This window comes from Neoarius graeffei, chromosome 12 (assembly GCF_027579695.1).
Source record: "Neoarius graeffei isolate fNeoGra1 chromosome 12, fNeoGra1.pri, whole genome shotgun sequence".
Lineage (NCBI taxonomy): Eukaryota > Metazoa > Chordata > Actinopteri > Siluriformes > Ariidae > Neoarius > Neoarius graeffei.
In genome coordinates, this window is record NC_083580.1 from 48,774,388 (window position 1) to 48,793,122 (window position 18,735).

The window sequence follows — 18,735 nt, forward strand, 5'->3', positions numbered from 1 at the left end:
CTGCTGACTGGCATTATCAATTCCTTGGATATCTTTTTGTATCCCTTTCCTGTTTTATACAGTTCAGCTACCTTTTCCCGTAGATCCGTTGACAATTCTTTTGCTTTCCCCATGACTCAGAATCCAGAAACGTCAGTGGCTGGATGAAAGATGCAAGAGTCTGTCTGGATCCCAGAAACTCACTCAGCTTTTATGCACACACACTGATTACAAGCAAACAGATCACAGGTGAGGATGTTACCTTTAGTAGCCATTCAAACCCATTTGTGTCAACTTCTGTGCATGTTATCAGGCCAAAATCACCAGGGTATGTGAACTTTTGATCAGGGTCATTTGGGTAGTTTCTGTTGTCATTATGATTTAAAAAGAGAAAAAACAGTCGTTTGACAATAAATGGTTTCAACCAACCACTAACCATAAGTGGAAAATATATTTGTGTTATCATTCATATTCTCTGAAAAATAGTCAAAGAATCATAGATTCTGCCAGGGTATGTAAACTTATGAGCACAACTGTGTGTGTGTGTGTGTGTGTGTGTGTGTTGGGGGGGGAACTGTGAGGATGACATGTCAGATGCTGAAGGGGGGTATGCGAGCAGAATCTGTGGCAGGAGGCAGAGGGGGGAGGAGGGGCAGAACAGGGAGGGAGGAGTTGAGCCTCCTGACCGCCTGGTGAAAGAAACTGTTCTTGAGCCTGCTGGTTTTGGCCCGGAGACTCCGCAGTCTCCTCCCCGACGGCAGCAGGCTCAAGTGCTACACAGTGCTATTGTTAACTTTAGCACTTTGGTAGAAAAAGTGTGAAGCAGCCTTATAATCTGATCTTCAGTTAGGAATTGTTGTAGATGGTCCAACAAAGATTAAAGACTCACATGTCCCAAAAACAATTTCTGTGCAAGTCTCACGGTTTCTGCAGTGGATAATCTTGCATGGATACTGTATACTTGTACCGAAGAACTGCTGCTGTATTCATAAAGACCATCCTGTTCTCAGCTCAGGACTGATTCACACATTGCTCATACCGCACACCTTTTCAAAACACTGCACTGTTCGTGAAGGTTCTCAGTCATCCAGATCATTATAAACCGTAGGTGCTAAAGAAAGCAACTGGACTTGCTTGAAATTCTTGATGTTTCACCTCTCATCTGAAAAGGCTTCTTTGGTTCTGCCTGACTAGTGGGGAGCTCCAGGTATTTATCTTCTAGTGGACCAAAAGCAACTCTAAGGAGAGACGTTGAGGTCACATGGGTCGTTGACCCTCTCAGTCATCCTGTAGGTTGTCAGGGTCACTGGAGGCCGGGTGTGAACGGTGTTAGCAGCCTAGAGGGTCGTTAGGGTCATCTGTGGATCATGTGAGTTGCTGAAATCAGCTGAGCTTGGTATGGATGCATATTCAGTTTTCTGGGAGGTGTGCCAAGGACTGCATTGTAGGTGGCTGATAAGTGGTGTCTCAGCCCACCTCCTCTGTTCAGTGATGGCTGTTCCAGGTTGACGAAGAAAACTGAATACATATCCACACCAAGACTCAGCTGACTTCAAGACTCACATGATGGCAGAGAGAGCCAACGACCCACAGATCACCCGGCCTCCAGTGACCCTAACAACCTATGGAGCACTTGCATGTGACGTCACAGCCGATCCAGATTGTGACGGACGCCATCTTGTCGGTCAAACGCCATATTTCCGCCTTCTACTTCTACTTCTGGTTCTACTTCTGCTTCAAGATACAATTCTACTACAACGACTGCGGCTACAAGCTCTCCCTACCTGTGCACGTTTTTAATGTTTTTTGTGTGTATTTTTGCGTGTTGTTCGTCTGTACCGGACTTCAATATCCACTACAACCGTATGGACTTACTGGACATTGGTTTCCAGCAGAAAATGACGGTTTGTAGCGATTTCCATCGCATGCACAACATTCCAGACGAGATAGTGAGACCAGCGGGGTCTCCGTGGATTGTTATTGGAAGCAAAGCGAAGGAGGCGGCGCCGGGAGCGGAAGCAAAAGCGAGGCTGCAGGCAGAGCCGGCCTGTTGACTAAGCTCAGAAAACAGCCACTCAAATCTCCACTGCTAAGCCTCTATCTCTCCAATGCCAGATCCATGGTAAACAAGACGGACGATTTGGAATTACAGCTGGAATTACCTTATTCTATTCTATAATCGGCTGGTCAGTGCTATACTCAATACTTAAGTGACTTACCCGTCCAATGAGGATTATTTTCTTGTTTACAAGATGCCACATCTGAGTCGCTGACAAATCCTGAATTTCTGTAAAGATAACTGTGCAGAGATTTATAAGCACGCAGTGCTTCACCACTGAACAGTGAGGGAAAGTTGATGAGGTAATTATACATGTCTGGGTATTCCACCTCTGGCAGTTCAATATCCACTGACACGGTCGTGAAAACTACGTCCGGTAAGCCATAAGGGTCACTAATCTGTAGATTGTTTATTTTAGACATATATCTAGTTATCTGTTCATTAGAAAAATGAGCCGTGTAGTCCGTTGGTTGAAATTGATCCATTCTGTACACGAGTGCAGCAGTATTCAGCTGTGTTTTTTACCGACAAGATGGCGGCTGTGTACTTTCCGGTCACGTGACTGCAAGATCTCTATAGGATGACTGACAGGGTCAACGACCCATGTGACCTCAACGACACTCCCTAGGTTTGCTTTTGGTCCACTCGAGGATAAATACCTAGAATTCCCCACTAGTCAGACAGAACTGAAGAAGCTTTTTGGATGAGAGGTGAAACGTCAAGAATTTCAAGCGTCCAATTGCCTTCTTTAGCACCTACTGTGCACTGTTCATCTTTACTCATCTACACATGTTTACTGTAACAATTTATTAACAAATTATCATCAGGCATCACCCAGAAGAGGATGGGCTCTCTTTTGGGTCTGGTTTCTCTCTAGGTTTTTTTTTTTTTACACTCTTGTCACGGGGAGTTTTCCTTCTGTTAACTCTGGCTTGCTCAACAGAGATCTAAATCTACATCTGGATTTCTGTAAAGTTGCTTTGTGTATTGTTAAAAGTGCTATACAAATAAAATTTTTATTGAATTGAATTAATCAAATCGTAACTACCTGAACTGAAATCTATCTGTATTGAGATCCCTTATGCAATTAACACTCAGCATTTGCACTTAATATGGTCTCACATTATGGCTTTATCAACAGCTGTATAACCCATATGACTCTCAGAGGATCACATTATGAAATTCAGTGCTCATTCACCTTTGCATTATTTCTTTATCACATGGTGATAAACCAAGCAGGAAAAGCATGCAAGACAAGGCTGCGTCAGCCATCACAGGGCAAAAGAAGGCTCGATAATGACCGCTTTTTCCACGAAACCTGGTTACCTTTGATTTTCTGTTGTGAGGTCTATTTGTTGTCTGTAGGTTTAGGTAATTTATCAGTGGTGGGAAGGAACACTGTATGATTACCTTCTTACTGTACTTAAATCCGTTTAAGTATTTGTACATTTCACAAGTTTAAAAAAAAAAAAAAGACTACATTTTAGATTAATTTACATTAATTTCAACTCTTCATATTTTCAACCATTAATAAATTTCTCTATAATCAAATTTCTAGAGTCATACTGTAACTTTTTAAGCATCAGACAGCTTTTAAGGAGTTGATCTAAATCGCTAACAAATGTAAACTTTAACAGACATGACTAAGAATGAGACCTAACACCATCACTAGGCATACTGATATTGGTCTGATACCGTGCTCACTTACTTGTACATGGAGGAAAAAATGTTTTGCAACCAAAATCTGATGCACCACCACAATCTAAAATCACACTTATGAAGAGACAAACACGAAATGTCAGCTCTTATTTCATGACTAATGATCAAAGCTAAGCAGACTATAAACTGTGGCCTGCGAAAAGAAGGACCTACAGCCAGGGCCGCGTTAACCCTTGCCGAGGCCCTGGGCAGACACACCCCCGAGGCCCCACCCCCGCCTGTTGTCAACTGCGCTCAGCAAATTCACCCCCTCAGACGTGCCTGTCTAACTAGACACAGAAACTTAAATAATGACAGTGGCACAATTAGAAATACTATTGAATGATAAAACTTTATATCCATCAACACCTATTTAATCGAGAAAAAGCAATGGTGAAATAGGCAATTGCATGGCGAAAAAAATCCATCAGACATCACAGTTAACAAGTCTGGTTAACTAAAGTTTAGCCTCAAGAAGCCTTTGAATGAGTGAGTCAATCAGTGCGTTTACATGCACATAGAGAGAATCGAATTTCTGCCGATGCTCGACTGAAATCAAAGTTCAAAATGCCATGTATACACCTTAATTCGGCTGAAATTGAACCGAACTTGATTTCTCGGAATCGAGCTACACGACCTAGATTATGCGATTTCTGCCAAGCTACTTAGTGCATGTATACCCTATTGAGCTACGTATTCGAGCTACTTAATTCAGCACTGCCCCTTCCGGAAGTGACGAGTGACGAGACCACAAGCGGGAAACACAACAGCCTCAGTCGGCATGACAACGAATCATGACAACGGCATGAATCTTTTCTTTTTGTGGCATTGTTTGCACTGTTAAAATTTAGCTCACTTACTGTATCACCAAATACATCTGTACAGCTGTTGCATAGCTGTGAATTGTGTACATAAACAAGTCATTGTATTTGTGTGTGTATATATGTATGTATATGTCCAACATCTGAAGAATGTCAATAAAAACAAAACAATTGAACTTTTTGTGTGTTTATTAAGACATAAGTTAAATTGTAAGCAAAAAAAATATATATATTTTTTGTAAGCAAAAAATGGACTTTAGAAAAATATACAATTCTGCAAAATAAGTTGTCTTACAAAACAGTGGTCTGCGCAGGACAGTTTGTAGCCATACAGTGTTAGAGCAAGCCTAACCATATGAGCCTAACAGCTTGAGCACGGAACTTGTGAACACGGAACTGCCAGTGTTGCCAGATTGGGCGGTTTTAAGTGCATTTTGGCGGATTTGAACATGTTTTGGGCTGGAAAACGTCAGCAGTATCTGGTAACACTGCTGATAACTTTGTTTATACTCTTGAATAGCTCTTCTTCATGATGACAACCGGAAGTGTACCAACACGATGGGGCGTGTAGCGCCACCTGTGGCTCGGGTGCACAATGTACCTCACACAATAGCTCGATTTCCTTGTGCGCATGTAGGATTGGATTTCTCTGGCACCCCTGCTGGGACCCTTAGCTCGATTACCGACAGCAGCTCAATTTGGATGTGCATGTAAACGCACTGAATGAACAACACGTCAAGAACATAACCTAGGCCTACAACAGTTTCTTTAGAATTCAGAACAAAACATTCATTTGATATATAACCATTCATTTTCATTTTGGAATCCAGGCGACTTTTAACTTGTGAAAACAAAGAGTGATAACAAAGAAAGAAAAATATCTTGCTTCTCAGAAATAAATCTCAAAATGTTAGGCTATGTGAAACATTTCATCCTTTCACACACGCAGTGTCCCAAACAGCAGTGGCACACAGCTTTGCGCATTCAGTTTGACAGCCATGGGTCAACTTACAAGGGCACTTTCCTACTTTTCTGGAAAGCGAAGTGATTAATTAAATCATTGAACTCAAGCTGGCGTAGCGTGTGAAGACATGGTGGACAGTGATCATATTGACAATGACGGGTGATTTATGCGACGGGACAAGGTGGGCTTCCTTACGGGTGGCGAAATGCATCAAAAATGTTATCAATATGATCAAAACTTCTGAAAATATCGTTTCATATTTTCCGATCTCGCTACCTCCGAGGCCCCCTAGTGGCCGAGGCCCTGGGCAGCTGCCCATGAAGCCCATTAGGATAACGCGTCCTTGCCTACACCATCTTCTTACAATATAATCGACCTGATTAAACTACTTATGGCATTTATCTTTAATACAGAGTGCGAGGGCCACCAACCTGAATGCATAGAGAAGTATAAATAAATGTCAAAAATTAATGGTGAGTGTGGAGGAGTGATGTGAGTGTGCAGAGAAACTTTTGGTTATAAGTGCACTTCAGTTGTGCGAGCACTGACCACAGAGACTGCTTCCCTCAGTCATCAGGGTCTATATACTTTCATAGTGAGTCATGGTACAATTCCTGGCACTCTGTGCTCAGTTTTAAATTTTAAGGCCATGCTCACTGATACTGCTCTATTAAAGATACTGTTGAAACATAATATCTTAAACATAAAACTTGCAACACAGCAGCAACCAACATAAGCAGAGCTATATATGTTCCCTGATGCCCCTAATTAAGCAACAGTAAGCAAGTTATTCATTTCTGTATCATGCGGAGTGCCAAAACCTTGTACTCGTACTCCATCAAATGAAAATGCATCCAAATTCATCACTGTAATCAATCTGCTGCTATATACACAGTGTATTTGTCACCAGGGCTTTGAACCGGTTCAAGGAACGAAAACCGGGAACTTTTTCTATTTCACATGGAACAGAAACGAAACCAGAAACTTTATTATTTTTTATGTTCCGGAACAGAAACGCTTATTAAAAATAATGGTAACCGGTTAATACCGGTTTTTATTTCGTTCCTCAAAGTTTCTGTAGCCTACAAATAGTCATTCTTCTCCTGCGCAAGTTTCTATGACCCGCTGGGGTTCACTTCCTGTGTGACGTTCGCTGATTGAATGGAGAGAGCGGGAAGGTGGACTGCTAGTGAGTAAGTGCATTACTGAGTGTCTGAGCAAAGAAGAGCCTGAACGATGCAACCTCCCTATTGGCTGTTTGTAAAAATGTATCAGTTGTTGCCCTTCCCACGGGAATCATCGCGGGCTCGAGAGACGAGACCTGACGAGTTAGTTCGTTGGTAGCAGAACAAAATGTCTGGACACAAATCGGGTTTTCAGAAAAGGAAAGAAAATAAACGGAGGGTCGAAAATACAAAAAAGGAGGCAGAAAATGCAAAACGAGTTAAGGTAGGACAAATGGTTACTTTTCTGAGGCAGCCCGCCGTGCCTGCCTGCAGGCTTATTTATTATAGCCCATTTAGTTAAAATAGTTGATATAAAATGTTTATAGTTATAGTTATGTGATGGTTGTCCTGGTTTAGACTGTTTTTTTTGGGGGGGGGAGGGTTGCGCGATGTTGCACCCGGGTCCAGATTAGGGCAGAACCGGCCCTGGCTACATTTCAGCTGTAGTTTGTTATGAATGTATGTACTTGCATAGATGTGTACTTCCAATATGGCGCCTAACAAAATCTCGCGGTGCGGCGACGTCATGCGGTAGCCCTCTATAGGGCCTGACTAGCCTTTGGTAACACACTAAACGAATTATCTTTCATTTTTGGCACTTTTTCTGTTTGTGTAGATGGGAAGACATACTGAGAATCCAAATCACCAACATTTGAAATAATAATTGTTTTGAATTATTTCTTGTCTTATTTAATAAAGGTTGTAATAGAATTAGCCTACATTTGGCTTAAGCTGGATGAGACGGAGACATAATTTTATAGCCATTTGTTAAACAGCTGGCAGGGAACGTAATTAACCGTTCCGGGAACGAAATTTTTTTGTTCTAACCGGTTCGGGAACGTCTATTTAATGGTGGAACCCAAAACCGGAAACGTTAAAATTCCATTTCTGTTCGGAACGAACCAATAGGAAAAAAATTCCGGTTCAAAGCCCTGTTTGTCACAGCAGTGTGAATTGTGACCGATAGCTGATATTGGACAACAAGAACATTTAGGTCTCACTGCTAACCATAATTTCAATACCTTTTTTACTACTGTTCAAAATATATACACTAGGGACAAAAATTAATAATGTACATGGAGGATATTACATGGTTGCACAAAGCTACGTAGTTTATCTTCAAGTGGTGAACATATTCATGAGTGAGCGAAGTGAACGGGTGAAAATATTTTCAACACAAGAAAATAAACTTCATATCTTTGCACCACCGTGTAATGTTCTTTATATTTTAATTCTGAACCGGTTCACCCTTTTGACAATGCACGTCTAGTCAGTGGGAAAACACGGGAGTGACGTCATCAGAGTGAAATATTGGAAAATGTGTCACTCAGATCCGCAATATATTTTGTATGGAAAAATGCTAGTTTTTCAACATGAGAGGATAAACTTCATATCTTCAAGCCAACGTGTGATTCTTCTTTTTATTATATAGACACATTCACAACCAAACAGTACCCAAATTTATCGAAACAATTCAACGAGTTCCACACAAGTGACATACAGAGAGATAGGTCATGGTTTTCGGTCTCCATGTCCCGGATGTAGCACGTATGAAAAATACGAGTGGTGTATTTCCCAGGAAAAATGCTCATTTCCATATAATATAATGAATTATTATAAATACAGGACACTTTTCCCATGAAATAAAAAACATGTATTCTATTCCCCTTTAGCAGGTTTCATTCATTTGGTTTGATAGTATGCAATATTGTCATCATATCACTTATCCTATGTGTATTACGCCACTCTACCCAGTGAAGAATAAGCATACAAAGACAGAGTTTAATATCATGTTAGCTGAATGGAATATATCTGATATACCACTCAAAGCCAGCCAATATTATTTAAATGTCACACTGCATATAAATAATGACTAGCATAAAATATATGAAATAACGCACACGTGTATGTGTATATATCATATATCATCTCATTATCTCTAGCCGCTTTATCCTGTTCTACAGGGTCGCAGGCAAGCTGGAGCCTATCCCAGCTGACTACGGGCGAAAGGCAGGGTACACCCTGGACAAGTCGCCAGGTCATCACAGGGCTGACACAGACACAGACAACCATTCACACTCACATTCACACCTACGGTCAATTTAGAGTCACCAGTTAACCTAACCTGCATGTCTTTGGACTGTGGGGGAAACCGGAGCACCCGGAGGAAACCCACGCGGACACGGGGAGAACATGCAAACTCCGCACAGAAAGGCCCTCGCCGGCCACGGGGCTCGAACCCGGACCTTCTTGCTGTGAGGCGACAGCGCTAACCACTACACCACCGTGCCGCCATAGTTTATTTATTTACATCACACAAAGTAAATAATATACAAGTACAAACAATTAATAAGTTGAGATACTGTGTTGGACAGTGTGACAAAAAAATTTAAAAATGAATAATTTAAGATAAATTTTTAAAACTTGCTTATTATGAGAGGCTTGTATCCATTTCAAATGATGTGTTGTAGATGTTCATCTTGAGTAGTAACCTCACTTTCATAACATTCAACTTGGTGTTTTTCAGTTCCAAGGAAATTTTTATTAATATTACTATATATGGTAACTCTTGGCTACACACTTGAATTCCTAACAAATCCCAAATTCACCAGCATACAACATAGAATGGAGGTGGACTGCAAAGTAGAAAATACAAGTTTTGGTTGACAAAAATTTTTAACTGCACATACCTTGCTGCAGTGTCCAGCTTTGTGGCTCCAAAGAAAGTAGGTTACACTAAGGGGCAACATCTAACTTCTGATGTAATCTAAAACCTGATTGGTTGAAATTAATTTATGGGAATACAAACTGTCCAAAGTCTCCCTGTCCCAATTTCCCTGCCATCACCTATATTTTACTGTAATTACACTGATTCAGGGATACTTTTGGAGACATTCATGTCTGGTGTTGTCTTTGATCAATAGTTATAAATTATCATATGATTTAGGCCATATGACCATCCTCCCAGAAGTTATCCATGTTTGGGTGAACCTTACATTTTGAACATATAAATTAGGTGGTGAAACCATTATTTCATCACCTGTGTGATGCATTTACAGTACCAGTCAAAGGTTTGGACACACCTACTCATTTATAGGTTTTTCTGTATTTTGATCATTTTCTACTTTCTAGAACAATACTGAAGAAATTACAACTATAAAATAACATATGGAACAAATATGGAATTATGTAGTAAATAAATATGTGTTAACAACAAAACATGTTCCATATTTTAGGCCCTGTCCACACGGCAACGGATTCAGGTGAATCTGATAAAATTGTTTATCGTTTCAGCCTGGCGTCCACATGGCACCGGCGTTTTGGGTGCCCCAAAACGAAATCTTTTGAGAACGGGTTCCAGAGTGGAAAAATCTGGCAATGGCGCCGTTGCGAAGTCGTCTGGATGAGTAGAACGGATTTGTTTACGATGACGTCACAACCACATGACTGTCAGTGCTTCACGCTGGGTAGAAGTGTAACGAACTCGATGCGAGTTGTCAACAAATCCTATAACTTGGTTCATGAAACGCGCTTACAAAATATTTTCACTGTGAATATTTATTGTGTAATGGTGCAAAGTGAGAGAGAGAGAGGGAGAGAGAGAATAGCTCTTAGGGCAGAGTCTTTAGTCCAAACACTGCAGAAGCAGTACCAAACCGCGCACCGCCCGTGCGCTTTCCAAAAACAAAAACAATCCCACCAGCAAAAATAGGAAAAAAAAAAAAAAAAAGGAGCGATCTCACCTCTTCAGATGTTGGTTTAAGTCTGACAATACATTCCTCAAAAAGGGCGTAGAAGAACAAAGTAATCCATCAACGTGTAGCATTCAATTTATTCCGGACCATTAAAGAATTCTGGAGGATATCAGAATGTTGGCGTACCGGCTTCCAGCTACCCCCATTCATTCCTCTTTCCACGTCTTTCGTTTTACGCTACTGATTAATAATCAAAACTTTATGTGGCTGATGCTACAGAAGAAGGGGTTTATGGGCATGCGTCTACTTCTTCTATTGTTCTGGTGTCTCCGATGGGACCGTCTTACAGCGCACGTAGAGGTGTGGCATGTGTATTGCATCGTTTTCAGCAAGCGTTGCGTTGCCATATGTACCTGATATTTTACTGATCCGTTGCCCATGTGGACGCGATATTTAAAAAAAAAAAATCTCGTTGCCGTTGTCATGTGGACGTAGCCTTAGAGTCTTCAAAAATAGCCACCGTTTACCTTGACGCTTTGCACACTATTGGCATTATCTTAAGTCACCTGGAATGCTTTCCAATTAACAGGTATGCCTCGTCCAAAGTTAATTAGCGCAATTTCTTGCCTTCTAAATGCATTTGAGATCAAACAGTAACTAATAAAAACACAGTTAATAGTCCTATTTGCCAAATGTAGGAATCTGTACATCAAGAACTGCTCAAGTAAGTAAAGAGAAACAACAGGCCATCATTACTTTAAGACATGAAAAAGTGTCTTAATAATTAAAAAAACAAAAACAAAAAACCCCCACTGAATTAGAAGGTGCATTAAAAACTTTTAACTGGTGTTGTATATTAGAAATAGAAATGCAAAGTCTTAACTTCCCAACACTAACCTGGGAAACTAATACCATAAACAAAATACTTGAGTATTCAAAATATTTAGGCTCGTCCTGAAAAATTAGCATGTGCATTGTGAGATGATTTCGATTTAAATCGTCAACTGTTGCATTGCACGTCACATAAAAGCAGAAATGCATGACACTAATTTACCTGTATGAGTTTTTTGGCACATTCCTGATGGTTGTTTTTGGCAGCAAGGTGTAAAGCACTAAAACCTAAAACAAACAGGAGATGACGATGAAGCAAGGGGGGTTAGTGACTCACTATGGGGGACCCATAGTGAGTCACTCCCCCCAGTTGCTGTAGACACACACTATGCATTTTAAAATCCAACAAACAAGAATGCAGGCAAAAACAGATATTGGAGTTAAATCCTATGTAACTGAAGGGAGAAGGCATCACTTAGACAAACCTGAAGCATCCACTACAGACACGTCAGCTCCGTGGGCCAGGATGATGGCGAGACACTCAGCGTGACCCCGAGTCGCTGCAACATGCAAACTGAAGCAGTGGACACACACACACACACACACACACACACACACACACACACACACACGTATGAAACCTCAAGACTCAGGTCACCAATTTTCTGGTTTTATTAAATAACATTTCGAGAAATTTTTCAAGTATGAGTAGCTTTTGATGCATGAATTAAAGGCTGAGAGAAATGTACCCCTTTCCCTCTTGGATAACAATAGTACAAGTCCCGACAATGAAAACTTATCATGGGAACCCACGTCTTAAATGTCGGGAACATTTAGAATTTGTCGAGTTTAAATTTCCCACCAAGGGAATCTCGGTACCAACAGCGCCATTATTAGCGGACTGTCACGTCACGTCACGTCACGTCACGAGCGAGAGTGGTTTTACCTGCGCTTTTTCTACTTACGTCCACACAGCATAGCTTCTGTCCGACTCTCTGCTAGATTACATTCATTTTGACAGAAATTTGCAACAGAACACGACAGAGAGAGACAAACTGTTGAACTACAATCTACAACTGTTATAGAGAAGGGGGAGAGAAAAAAAAGGGAAAGTGCCCAGAAAGCGACGCATCATAGAGCCTACTATTTTCCGTTTCAAAAAAACATTAAATTCCGTTTCAGAGAATGGCTAATTCCGTTTCAATTCCGTTTCAGACAATTTGTTTCAGTTATATGCTCAAATGACAACTAAATTGGCATTTTTAGATTTTCAACATATAAAATACATAATTCAGAATTCTTAAGTACATGTAATAAATGCATGAAATTTTATGTTTCAGGTAAGTGGTGTTGGGAGGCATCTGCATGTTTGTTGTCCTTGTGCATCTATCCCTGTAATCCTGCTTTACTGGCCTGCTGTAGTACAACTTCATATAAAGCTTTAAACTTTCTGTACACAGTCTAATATCTTAATGCACCTTAGAATCAACACGAAATTTCACTTCACTGAAAATGTGTTTCTTTCATTTATTTAAGACTGTAGTTAATTAGTGCTGTTAACTTGATTGTTGACTGGCTCCTGCTATTTTCTTTAAAACTTTATATTGTATATTAATACTTTTATGGTTATCCTTACTCTTTATACATGTGCATTTAAATAAAACAATCATTTTATCCATGTTTTTCAAACTTTAATTCGTTGTTATGCTTACAATGTTTTCAGTGCAACGACAGGTCTAACAAAGTGTGTGACAGTGTCCATTTAATATATACTTTAAATGATTCAAATTATTTAACAGTTAACTCTATTATTAGTTTAATTTACATTTTGCCTGTAAATTATTCATTTAATAATGCACAAGTCTTCAAACTCTTTATATAGAAAATCATTCTTCGGAACATAACTTCTTATTTAAGAACATAAACCATTAAATCATGAAAATAATCAGTTGCTATTATATAATGTTAAACTGAAAACCCTTGGTGCAAACTACTAATGGAAATCTGACTGTTCAAAATCTGCCTTCAAGATCACCATTATAATACAGCATTAAGAGTTCCTTTGTGCTTGAAAATATTCCGTGGCCATGCGTTAATAACGCGTGAGAACGAGATCCTATTCCGTGGCCACGACTTGTTTAATGCGTGGGAACGAGATCCTATTCCGTGGCCACGACTTGTTTAATGCGTGGGAACGAGATGGTTATTAGGTGGCCACAAATTAATAACGTATGGCCACGAGAAGTGTTAGTCATTTCATCACTGAGACTGTTGACTTTCTGGCATCAGTAGCTTCAGTCGCAAATATGGACAAGTTTGATCTGATTTCGTTTTATTTTAATCTAGGAATGAATTATAATGACGTCCTTAAATCACTTGCAGTTAGACATGGAGTAATTCTGAGCAAGAGACACTTAATTCGGCTGCTCAAAAAGCACGGGCTCAAACGTAGACAATATGCTGACCTCGGGGAAGTTAGAGATTTCATCATACAGGATAAACCCTGTATTTATTGCACAATTGACGGCCGCTCAAAAACTGGACATCATCCCATCAGGCTGGAACTTGAATCATCTCGTGGCCACGCGTTATTAATTTGTGGCCACCCAATAATCATCTCGTTCCCACGCATTAAGCAAGTCATGGCCATGGAATAGGATCTCGTTCCCACGTGTTATTAACTCGTGGCCACGGAATATATTTTTTTTCCCACCCATGTCACCAGAGGGGCTCCGTAGATTCCGTTTCTGAGCACTAATTCCGTTTCTGACCCCAATTTCCGCGATTTCCGTCCGTTTTCCGCAATTGCGGAAAATCAGAGGCCCTAGCATCACTGCCGGTTGCAGCAACACAAATGCCATGAACGGAGTGGCCCTGTTCCTTTTCCCGAAAGATAATCACTAATTAGTCAAGACTTTGCTACAATGAACTGCAAAGCATTTTGTTTCTAACATACTGTAATACTAATAACTTGAGGAATGCATCATCAACTTCCAGTGATCCACCGTCAACGTCCAGTCATTCCATCACGGTCACTGACCCCTCTCTCATCTGACAATTCTGGCTCGAATCGGTATGGTTTGATACCTCTCTCTTCTTCCCCATCACTGGCCACTTCTTCTGTCAGTACATTGAAGTTTCTCCCTCACTAAATTCCTGCTCGCTTTGGCCGCTCATGTTGTTGTTCATGGCCGACACACACCCGTGACATCACACGACTCTTGTCTGCTACTTCCGGTTGCTTGGCGGGCGGTTCTAAAAGAGCTAAATTTACTTGGCTTTTGTCTGCGAATATATTGGCTACCGTGCGGTTTAGAGAATAGTTGCCTCTGTCCAGGGACTCAATAAACCTCGCCGAAGTTAACTGCTATTCTGTTTTAACGTGAGAAAAAGAGGGGAAAAAAAACGCATTTCTATTGGCCTTTCATAATGTGTTACTTAAATTTACTCATTTAGCTCATGATTTTATCCAAAACAGTTGAGACAGAGAACATCTGAGCAGTTTTTTGCTCAAGGTCTCAATTCAAAATTACACCCTGACAATCATGTAAAGTCAATGGTTTTGCATTGCAACACTGAGTCCAGCTATAACAAAAATATTCCAGCATTCATGTGTGTGTTTGTTTTTTGTAATTAAGTACTGAAACAACAGCTTCTAATTTTTCAGTGAACTGGAGTATATGATTAGAAAATTATACATATAAATATGGTAATTATTATGGCATCCAATTTTTAATAGACTGAATTGTTAAGTCTATTAAAACATTTATGACCTTGAGCACGATCTACAAGTCAAAAGTTTGTTCACACTTAATGTTTTTTCTTTATTTTTATGAATTAAGAGACACTTCATGTCTTAAAGTAATAATGGACTGTTGTTTCTCTTTACTTCGTTGAATGGTTCTTGACATATGAAATACTACAGTTGTATAATAGGGCCATTTACTGTATTTTTACAGGGTAAATGCTGGCTACTTTAAAGAATATAAAAGTATGAAACATTTTTTGAACACATTTTTTGTTTTCCACATAATTCCATACCTCATCTCATCTCATTATCTCTAGCTGCTTTATCCTGTTCTACAGGGTCGCAGGCAAGCTGGAGCCTATCCCAGCTGACTACGGGCGAAAGGCGGGGTACACCCTGGACAAGTCGCCAGGTCATCACAGGGCTGACACAGACAACCATTCACACTCACACCTACGGTCAATTTAGAGTCACCAGTTAACCTAACCTGCATGTCTTTGGACTGTGGGGGAAACCGGAGCACCCAGAGAAAACCCACGCGGACACGGGGAGAACATGCAAACTCCACACAGAAAGGCCCTCGCCGGCCACGGGGCTCGAACCCGGACCTTCTTGCTGTGAGGCGACAGCGCTAACCACTACACCACCGTGCCGCCCATAATTCCATATGTGTTCCAGAAATTATTTAATAGTTTTCATGTCCTCAGTATTGTTCTACAATGTAGAAAATAGTCTTTTAAAAAAAACAACAACCTACCCTAATGAGCGCCCACACTTTTGATTGAAACTGTACAACAAATGTACTTGTAAATTGTAGCATCCATGAAAATTCATGGAGTTCAGAAAAATTAATATTAGTCTATAGGATTCCTGCGTGTGAATAAATATCAAGATATAAAGGAATGCAGTGTAATAAAGTAATTCATTCACCAGTAATGTCTGGACTTTATGAGATTCGCACTTGCATCCTTCATATTTTATCTTGCATTCAGATCGGCTCACCAAGATGCTTTGCGATGAGAGACCTAAGCACAGCAGTGTTGGACAAAAATGGAAACCTTCTCAATGGAAAAGAGGAAGTACAATCAAGATGGACAGAGCACTTTAAAGAGGCGCTTAATAGGGAAGAGCCAGAAAATCCAATAGCAAGTGACAAGGACTGTGGATTCGAATTTGATAATGTCATTGAACCAACTTTAGGCGAACTGAAGGAAGCAATAAAGAGATTGAAGAATAAGAAAGCACCAGGAGTTGACGATCACGGCTGAGTTATTGAAAGCAAACAGAGTTTTCGGCAAAGAATTTGCTGGGAAAATATGGAAACACGAGGAAATCCCCAAACCTTGGAAGCAAGGGATAATCATTAAATTGCCAAAGAAAGGGAATCTCAAAAAAATGCAAAAAGTCTAAAGGAATAACATTACTGTGTTTTGGGAAAGGTACTAGGCAGAATCATTATAGAAAGACTAAGAATCGGAATGGAAGGAACAAGCAGGTTATAGGAGGGGCAGAGAAACAACAGACCAGGTCTTCATCCTGAGGAACATCATAGAGCAGGTGAAGGTGTGGCAAGCAACCCTGCACCTGAACTTCATAGACTTTGAAAAGGCTTTCGATTCTATCCACCATGAAAACCTCTGGGTAATTATGGAAAAGTATGGAATCCAAGAGAAGATCAAAAAATGGTAAGAATAATCTATGATGACTTTCAGTGCACTGTAGAAGATCAAAGGGAAACGCGAGTAGTTTGACATTAAACCCAGTGTCAAACAAGGATGCAACATGTCAAGATTCTTGTTCTTGACTGTAATGGACTGGATAATGAGAACAAAGTATGAAGTAGTGAAAACTATATTAGATGGAAATTTACCTCAAAGCTTGATGTTTTGGACTTCACAAATTATATAGCCCTACTTTCTCTACTAAACAACAGCTTCAAGACAAAACAAGGCTTGACAAAAGGAGCCACATGGGTGGGACTCAGGATCAACAAAGAAAAGACCAAACTGATGATCAATGCAAGAAACCAAGAAAAGATTACAATCAATTGACAGGATAACGAACATGTCAGCGAGTTCACATACCAAGGAGCCAAAGTTTGCAAGGAGGCAGGTGGAATGAAAGACTTAAAAAACAGGCTTGAAAAACTTCTCTTGCATACAGAGATTTCTACAGATTCTCTGAATCTTTTCATGATATTATGTACCACAGATGATATGATGCCCAAATTATTTGGAATTTTACACTTAGGAATCTCATCTCATCTCATTATCTCTAGCCGCTTTATCCTGTTCTACAGGGTCGCAGGCAAGCTGGAGCCTATCCCAGCTGACTACGGGCGAAAGGCAGGGTACACCCTGGACAAGTCACCAGATCATCACAGGGCTGACACATAGACACAGACAACCATTCACACTCACATTCACACCTACGGTCAATTTAGAGTCACCAGTTAACCTAACCTGCATGTCTTTGGACTGTGGGGGAAACCGGAGCACCCGGAGAAAACCCACGCGGACACGGGGAGAACATGCAAACTCCACACAGAAAGGCCCTCGCCAGCCACGGGGCTCGAACCCGGACCTTCTTGCTGTGAGGCGACAGCGCTAACCACTACACCACCGTGCCGCCACACTTAGGAATGTTATTCTTAAAATTATTGCACTGTTTGCCCACACAGTCTTTCACAGAGTTGTGAACCCCTCCCCATCTTTACTTCTGAGAGACTCGGCCTCACTGGGATGCTCTTTTTATACCATGTTACTGGTCAAATAGCAACAGGTCATGTTACTGACCGGTTGCCAATTAACCTTTTTTTTTTTTTTTTTTTTTAAGCATTACGTAACTTTTTCAGTTTTGTTACCCCTGTCCAAACGTTTTTGAAGTGTTGCTGACATTAAATTCAAAATGAGCATATATTTTTTCAAAAAACAAACAATAATATTTTGCAGTTTCAACATTTGAGATGTTGTCGTTGGACTATTTTTTTATATATATATATATATATATATATATATATATATATATATATATATATATATAGGTGTGGCGGCACGGTGGTGTAGTGGTTAGCGCTGTCGCCTCACAGCAAGAAGGTCCGGGTTCGAGCCCCGTGGCCGGCAAGGGCCTTTCTGTGCGGAGTTTGCATGTTCTCCCCGTGTCCGCGTGGGTTTCCTCCGGGTGCTCCGGTTTCCCCCACAGTCCAAAGACATGCAGGTTAGGTTAACTGGTGACTCTAAATTGACCGTAGGTGTGAATGAGAGTGTGAATGGTTGTCTGTGTCTATGTGTCAGCCCTGTGATGACCTGGCGACTTGTCCAGGGTGTACCCCGCCTTTCGCCCGTAGTCAGCTGGGATAGGCTCCAGCTTGCCTGCGACCCTGTAGAACAGGATAAAGCGGCTACAGATAATGAGATGAGATATATAGGTGTGTGTGTATATATATATATATATATATATATATATATATATATATATACACATACATACACACACACACACACACACACACACACACATATATGCACACACACATATATATACACATACACACACAATAAAAATATATATATATATATATATATATATATATATATATATATACACACACACACATACACACACACACCCTTGCAAAAGTATTCATACCCCTTGAACTTTTTCACATTTTTCCACCTTACAACCACGAACTTAAACACTTTTTATTGAGATTTT

The 18,735-nt window shown here is 40.4% G+C and overlaps 1 protein-coding gene across 1 annotated transcript in view; it reads right to left on the reverse strand.

Moving 5' to 3' along the window:
- Positions 1-18,735, reverse strand: part of rai14 (retinoic acid induced 14) — a 223,541-nt gene that overhangs the window by 89,559 nt on the left and 115,247 nt on the right. The window contains 2 exon segments of the mRNA XM_060935956.1: positions 11,497-11,561; positions 11,759-11,847. Coding sequence (XP_060791939.1) covers positions 11,497-11,561; positions 11,759-11,847 — 154 coding nt within the window.